The sequence below is a fragment of the Hevea brasiliensis genome, chromosome 1, assembly GCF_030052815.1.
Source record: "Hevea brasiliensis isolate MT/VB/25A 57/8 chromosome 1, ASM3005281v1, whole genome shotgun sequence".
Lineage (NCBI taxonomy): Eukaryota > Viridiplantae > Streptophyta > Magnoliopsida > Malpighiales > Euphorbiaceae > Hevea > Hevea brasiliensis.
In genome coordinates this window covers 111,758,937-111,766,950 of record NC_079493.1, presented here as the reverse complement: position 1 = coordinate 111,766,950, position 8,014 = coordinate 111,758,937, and the positions used below count along the sequence as shown (strand labels likewise).

At 31.1% G+C, this 8,014-nt stretch overlaps 1 protein-coding gene and 1 long non-coding RNA gene across 2 annotated transcripts; one reads left to right on the top strand and one right to left on the bottom strand.

Annotated features, from left to right (window-relative positions):
- Positions 1-291: 291 nt before the first annotated feature.
- LOC110637838 (NAC domain-containing protein 83) lies at positions 292-1,616 on the bottom strand. The gene is made up of 3 exons (XM_021788182.2): positions 1,174-1,616; positions 775-1,037; positions 292-674 (listed from the first exon to the last, which is right to left on the bottom strand). Exons 1-3 carry the CDS (start codon positions 1,352-1,354, stop codon positions 378-380), a joined length of 741 nt encoding a protein of 246 aa, XP_021643874.2. The 5' UTR covers positions 1,355-1,616; the 3' UTR covers positions 292-377.
- A 2,919-nt stretch (positions 1,617-4,535) lies between these two features.
- LOC131179892 (uncharacterized) lies at positions 4,536-5,948 on the top strand. Its single transcript, XR_009148810.1, has 3 exons — positions 4,536-4,621; positions 5,070-5,128; positions 5,684-5,948. It is a non-coding gene; the product is annotated as an uncharacterized LOC131179892 (long non-coding RNA).
- Positions 5,949-8,014: the final 2,066 nt, after the last annotated feature.

Genomic DNA, 8,014 nt, shown 5'->3' with positions numbered 1-8,014 from the left:
CTCTTTTCTGCTTTCCTTGGATGCCTTTCTTTTATATATATCTTTTTTAACGCATATTATCTACTTTGCATCTATCTTTTTGTCCCAAAAATCACTTGCCTTTTAATAATAATAACAATAACAAAATTATTATATATTATGTAAATTATTTTCTAAAAATTATACCAACTCTCTCCCACTATCTGCATGATTGATGCGGAATGTAATACATTTTATTTTCTAAAAACATGTATAGGGATGAAACAGCACTATACATTATTCCTTAATTTTCATGAATTTGCTTCATTGCCCTTGAAAGAGAATTAAAAGGTTTCATTCAATCCATTCTAATATAATTTGTTGCATAATTCTCTGGTAAATTTCCTTAGAAGAGTGTTTTAAGTCTTCCTCATACAAGAATGTAAAGAAAAGCTAACGTTGGAATTGATTTCTTCTTCGTCTAACCCATTAGAATAGACCTCAGTGATTCCACTAGAACATGGTGAAGTTGGTTGGGGAGGACCCATATCAGAGCTTTCTTCCATTGTGAACTCCACAAAACTTGGACTGATCACCTCGTGAGTAGTTTGATTGGTGTTTGAAGGCTTAGAAATGATTATCCCTTGTTTTCTAGGCCTCCTTTTCCTCTGAAACACACGGTAGACAACCCATTCTCCTAATTTCATCTTAGCTGCCTGAAAATAAATTTTTCAAGAACAAATTCATTCATTAGAGTAAGTATGAACTAATATGGAATATTGTTTATGCTGTGAACTTTTTAATCTAGTGTTATACCTGGGTTAGGTTGGGGATTATTCCTAAGCCTACAAGGCGATATTCATGCATGATCCATTGAGTTTTAGAGTCGTTAGAATGCTTCCCCTCGCAGAAAATCAGAGTTTTCCTCGTTCCAATTACGTGGTTGCTCAAAGAAGCAACAATTTGTCTGTCTTTGCCAATAGGCTTCCAGTAACCAGAAGCAGCAGCTCTCTTGCATCTGTTTTCACTGTCATTTCCCCATTTTCTGCCAAAGAAGTACCTCTTTTCCTTCAAATCACCTAGAACGAAAAGGAAGACTTATACAATGTGGCCAGATGTTTTATCATCTAATCTTTAGTCATAAAAATAAATCCTTGTTTATTATAATTAATTAAGTTTATATATATATATATAAAGAAGGAAATTTTCACTAACCTGTCAAGCTCCAAGGATCATGTTGGAATACATCAAGCTCAGGAATAATAGAAGCAGGTAATGGAACACCACAGGCCTTTCTTCTCAAGTAATGAACAAGAAGCTCTTCATCTGTAGGATGAAACCTGTACCCAACGGGCAATTTGATTCCACCATTCACAGCAAAATTTGCTTTCTCCATGTTTCCTACCTCCAAAATCAGCTGAGAGTCGGAAATTAACAATCAACGCAGTTGAGGAACAAAGAGAAATATGGGGTATTTATTAATGAACTCAACAAGGTTGAGCTAAATTGAGAAGAAACTAACAACCCATGTTGGAAAGAAATTAGAAAATGAAGAAGAAAACCCCGAAAGAAAGAAAGAAAGAAAGAAAGCAAAGGCAAAGAGAAGACTTGTAGCAGGCTTTGTCTTTGGTGGGGATGATAAGCCAAGGAAAGACGAAGTTTGCTTAAATGTATATATAGCTGGAGGGAAGGAAAAGAAGTTCCAAAGTGGATCCCATTTCCCACTTCTGACTTTAAAAAAATAAGGGCAGAGCAGAGAGTGCCATCCTTGACTTGAAAAATCCATTGCTTTAATTTAATTTGACGGGTCATTTCATTTCTAACTTGTATTATTATTATTATTAGACTTAGACATCATTAAAATCCAAAACGGAGCTAAGTCAAGGATTAAAAATTTCCTTTCTTTAGGACACAGGGAACGAAACCCCGGGCGTTTTGGTCAGAGAGCACGCGCTTCTTTACTCTGTTTAAGTCCCACGCGTGCGTGTGCCGCACGTTTTTATGAAAAATTATATAATGTATTGATTATTTTATATAAGTAATTTTACATCAAATGGTAAATTAATTATAAAGCATTAATTAATAATTAAGTTATAACATTTTTCATAAATTTTAATTTTAATTGTGTTAAAAAAATTTTTTTTAAATAATAATTATCTTTTTATGTCTAATTATTTTTACATAATTTATTATTTTATATTAAATATTAATCGAAATCACGATTGTACTTTATAATATTTTTGTTTTTATTGTTGATGTTTAAGAAATTCACGGTCGCAGTCTTTATCTGCCGTTGGATCATTTAATTCTTTGTCCCTTTGATTTTTAGATGGAAAATCGGAGGCATATTAAGGCTATGTTTGTTTGTCCAAATATATATGGAATAAAGTTAAAATTTGTCCCCATATAGTTTTTTTTTTTTTTTATTTAAATCCCCATATTGTTTAGAAAGTCCAATTAAGTAAATTTTATGTTTTTAATTAAATTAATTAAAATTTTTTTATTTAAGTTCAAATAAGTTTTTTTTAAATAATTTTCTAATTTTTTAAATAAATTTTAAAATTTAAAATATTAAAAATTATTTATTATTAAAGAATAGAAAAACTAAAATCTAATAATCCAAACTAGATATTTTTGTTACAACTCAAATTCACAAGATGGTATTGTTCATTTTGATCCATCTGGCTCATGAATTATCCCTTAAACCTCTTTTTTATGTCTAAAATTACACTTCCTTTTGTAAATATCTTAACCTCATGCTTCTTTTTTGATATGGGATTCAATTCATTCTTAGTCCTCTCCTTTACCTAGAGCAGAGCTCTACTTTCACGTGTGCCTTCACTGGTTATCAGTATGTTATATACCTAGAGCAGAGCTCTTTTATTCTTTGATGAGTGGTCCATATACATGCAAAATTTTTGCATTCTTTAACTCTACATAGGAATAATAATTCTATTAAAATTGTTATGATTTTAATAGTGATTTATTTCTGTTGATAATTTATGTGTTATATTTATTAAAAAAATTATATATTAAATCAATTAAAATCTTTATTAAAAAAAAATTAATTGAAATTAGAATCTATCTATTTGCATCTTATGTACATAGGATTCATATATTGGAGTGGAGCATATAATTAATATAGGCAAATATTTCATTATGACTTCATATTTAGATTTAATATATTTAATTTATCATTCCTTGATGATTTAAAGAAAATGTGATTTTTAATTAATTAAAAATAAAATTTAACAACCAAAATTAAAATTACTAATGTCAAAGAAAAATTAAATATAAATAAATTTATTTATTTATTGAATTATTCAAATATAAAACCTCATATGAATAATCTATAAGCTTGACTTTTCTATATATATATACCTTTGATATAAATTTCTAACTCCTTAATATTCATGAACAAGGATTGACTTAATTAATATTAGTGGGTCATAAAATTATTTTAGTGAGTCAATAAATAATTTATACATAATATATACAGAAAAATTATTTTTTTAAAAAATTGAGTGGGTCAATTGACCCACTGAATAAGTAGTGATAATCTTTACCATAATGTAATTGTAGTCTCTCAACGAAATTGATGGTCAGTCTTGAATAAGTCTCCCATCACATATAAAAAAAAAAATTATGATAATTTTTGTAACACCCCAAAATTTTATTAATTATGAGTATTTTTTATATTTAAATTTTATTTAAATTTTAGGAATTTTTTTGAGATTTTTCGGATTTTAAAAATCGGGTTCGATTTTCCGAAAATATAAACTTTGATGATTTTTAAAAATTAATTTAAAGACCACGTGGCAAAACTAAAAATATATTTGGAGTCTACGTATTTTTCTGAGTTTTCGGGAATTTTTTCGGAATTTTTGGACCTCGTTTTCGGTCCCGAGGCAGAGTAAAAATTCAAAATTTTGTATTTCGAATCGAACCGGCCGAATCGAACCGGACCGGATCGGACCGGTCGAATCGGACCGGTCTCTTCTCTTTTTCTTCCTCTTCCTCCCGCGCGCGACGCTCTCCCCTTCTCTCTCTCTTTTCTCTCTCCTCCTGCCACCGCCTCCTCGCATCCTCCTCGCCGGCGAACGGCCGGAAAACGCGCGCGATTCCCCCCCTGCACGCGCCGCGCCGCTTCGACTTCCACGGCCAAATCCGGCCGATCCGGCCACCAATTGGACCGGGTCTTGTGTCCAAAATCATCTACTCGGCGAGAGCTTTCCATAGACACCAAGAACGCCGAAATCCATCGAGCGGATTGTCCGATTTTAGCTCGGGAAGATTTTAGCCCATTTCGACTTTCGGGCTAGATTTCTCGAAAACCGTGAATCCCACGAGAAAACCGAGGCCACCAGCACGCTCCATTCGTCGAGAGCTTCGCAACGACATAAATTTTGAATTTTTTCGACACCGCTTTTCGGGTCCCACGGAACCGCAGGTGTATTTTCGAGCATTAAATGAGCTTAGAAAATTCTGAAAAATTTATGTACTAACCCCCGTGTTATGGGCTTCGTGTAGGTATTCTCGATTCGCGGAAATTCGGCGATTGATCGGCAAATTTGGGCAAAAGTCTCCGAATTGGGCCGAGGTTTTGGCTAGCCCCCCATTGTCAGACGTCCCGAGCGTGTTCCCGAAGTCGGAATCGGCAAAGGTAAACCCGAACCTTGTTTTTTCGTAATTTTCTAGTGCTTAAATAGGATTAAAAATCCATAAAATATTCGTGGTAGCTTAGAAAATTACGATTCTTTTTGCAATAGCTTAGTAATATTGCTAAGGACCGCGGGGCAAAGTTTTATAATTTTTAGAGCTTGTTTGAGCAATTTTTGCAAAAATGATCAATAATAAGGACTAAATTGAAATTTTGCGTATTGTGATGGATAATTGATTTGATGGGCCCAGGAGGGGCTGTGTGATATGATTGAACTGTTGATATATGGATTGTGAGTATAGAAGTGCGTTTTTAGCCCTTTTGCAGGTTGGGTAGGTCCTAGGTATAGGGGAGACTCTGCCGGATTTTCGGCACGATTTAGGACGTAATTGGTCTTTTCTTTGTTTGTATTGAGTCAGATTGTATTAAATAATTGTAATATGATTGTCAGGTGAGCCGGGACAGCCTTCTTCCTCCGCCCAGCCGCCACAGTAATTTGTCGTCAAGTTTGTGAGTAAAATATTAATTTTAATTATAATTTCGATATTATTATATGTTCAGCATGCCCATGCATCACTTATATGAATATATTTATGTAGTTAAACTCTAGGCACGATTTATGTTGCATTCATAATCATAATGTGCCATGAGTGTTGTTGTGGTAATTTGGAGCGCAGCGTGCGTTGGCGCGTGTGATGTGGTGTGGACTATGGATAGGACGGGGTAGTCACGCTTGAGTTCTTCAGACCCGCCTTCGAGGGGTAGTCACGGCTTGAGTTCTTGGACCCTCGATTTGGTTTATTAAGCGAAAGTCCCGCTTGAGTTCTTCACCGCACTGTTGGATTTAAGAGAGTCATGAGGATCAGCTCCCAATATATTATGATTGATGCTACAGGGTGCGTGAGTGCTCCAAATTACCTTTTTGATGCTATGATGTGAATATGATGTTAATGTTGCATTTCACTCTACAGGTTGCATTAGTTTCAGATAGTTATAGAGATTATAGTAAGATTGATATTTTACTCTCTGAGTCGAACGCTCACTCCTGTTCAAAAATTTTTACAGGCCACAGGAGGATATTTTATTCTGGGTTAACCTGCTTTTATCCTTCGCAGGTTGTTTATCCATGTTTGTGTAATTTTAATTACTCCTAGAATTTCCGCATGTGTTAGCAGTATTTATTTGAATTTGGTCTGTAATATTTTTATCATGTTGGACCTGTAAACTTAAATATGTTATGCATGTTGATGGATTGGATGAGGGAGCTGAGCTCCCATTTATTTTATGTTGATGAGTATGTGGAGGGTGAGCTGAGCTCCCCAATTGAGTATTTATTGTGTTTACAGGTCGGGTGAGTCAAAAACTCCCCGTTGGAAAGTCCATTTTATGGCCGGACTCTGTCCGTTTGGTTTCTTGAATTTGGGCCCAATGGGCCTTAGAATTGGGTAAATGAACAGTTAAGGCTTACTACGGGCCTCGGGGGCTTTAGGCTGGCCCAGGTCCTAGTGCCGGTCCGGCCCATAGGTTGGGTCGTGACAATTTTGATTGAAAATAATTTATTTAAATTTGTAAAAATATGACTCAACTTATTTTATAGGCAAAAGACTGAAAAATATGAAGATAAAAATAATATAAATATAAATGAATTTTAACTGTAGATAAAGTGATTAAAAAAAATTAATAATATCCATGCCAGGGAGTTTTATTTTTCCTTCAATAAGAATAACAATTACATAAAATATATTAAATTTTATACATTTATTGAAAATATTAAATATTTAAACTTTTATTTACGTAACAATTACATAATTTTTAAGATATAAAAAATAAAATTTCTTTAATTTTTAAAAATTTAATCATTCAATTTAAAAATAATGAAAAACTAATTAGTAAAAAATCTAACCCTTTACATAATTATATAACTATTTTTTTTCTGACTTAATACTCCCATCCCATGCATGGATCCCATTCCACGTAAAAAAGAAGATCCTCTCGGCTCTACTTTATCTATACCTATCTCAAACTCAAATTCCAAGTAAAAAATTTAAAAAGATCCTATTAATTATACATATTAAATTTAATTTTTTTAAAATAAACTTATAAAATATGTACACTTTATTAATTTAATGAGATTAAATTTAATAATATTAAAATACCGAATATATTATTTTATATCTAAATTTTATTAAAAAAAAATCTTATATTATAAACTTTTAAATGTCTTATAGCATATTTTAACTCTTATAGGAATTAAGATCGCATTGACATAGCGATTTACTGACTAGATATCTTTTTAATTTTAATTTTATAAGAGTTGAGATGTGTTATAAAATATTTATAAGAATTAAAATGTCGTGGGATGTGCCATGAATATTTTTTTAATAAAATTTAAGAATAAATTTATATATTTAGCCTATTAAAATTGTTTATAAAATATGAAAAAACCTATGTGGGCTAGATTAAAATTTAAAACTAACAAAATAAATAACTAAAAAAATAAATAGTATTTCAATTATGAAGAAAATGTTTTCCTTTTAGTGGGTGCAATAGTTGCTAACCTAACTCTTGATCATAGTAATTGATAGGAATTTTGTCTCCATTTCCCACACTCTTTTTTAACAATTAACATCAATTAAAAATTTAAATTTGAGACTTTCAATTTTAAAATTATTTTAATATCATTAAACTAAACTTCACTAATCAAAATCTTTAATTTTCTTGAGAACAAAGCTATTGCCGACACCATGTCTCTTTGCAAGACACTTGGCTTGTTTGTTAAAATTCAAATATTTTTTTTTAATTTACTAAGAAAAAAACTACACTTGCCACCTTTTAATATAAATATTTTTAGGTTTTATATATATAAATGAAGTTTTATATAATTTTAAAATATTTTCAAAGTGTCAAAAGTTGGTGGGTGTTTTGAGTGTTTGAAGGGTTTCAGTCATGCTAACCTTTTATTTTATTTTATTTGTATGTGTAAACCAAAAGAAAATGACTTATCAACCTTCGACAAGAGAATAGTTTTAGAGCCAACAAAGATTGATCGGTAAGATTCATTCAGCGTTCTTATTAAGTTAATTTTAAGTTTTATTAATTGTATTTTTTCATATGTAATTTATAAATTTTATTATAATCTCTAAAAAAATTTATAATATATTATAATTAAAGAATGATTTTATTGCCAATAAAAATTAATTCAGTAAGTAAAACTCATTCAGCGTTGATTTCGAGTTTTATTAATCATATTTCTTAATGTATAATCTATAAATTTTATTATAATTTTTTTAAGAAAATATTTTGATTTATTTTTTCAATTTTGGTTAAAATATAAATTTAAATTTATTATATTTTTTGAAATATTTATCATATTTGGAGTATTAGTCAACTGAACAT

Coding starts and splice junctions, on each gene's coding strand:
- LOC110637838 (XM_021788182.2), bottom strand. CDS start 1,354: ATGGAGAAAGCAAATTTTGCTGTGAATGGTGGAATCAAATTGCCCGTT. Junction 1,038..1,173: donor TGATCCTTGGAGCTTGACAG/GTTAGTGAAAAT, acceptor TTTTCGTTCTAG/GTGATTTGAAGGAAAAGAGG. Junction 675..774: donor TAATCCCCAACCTAACCCAG/GTATAACACTAG, acceptor ATTTATTTTCAG/GCAGCTAAGATGAAATTAGG.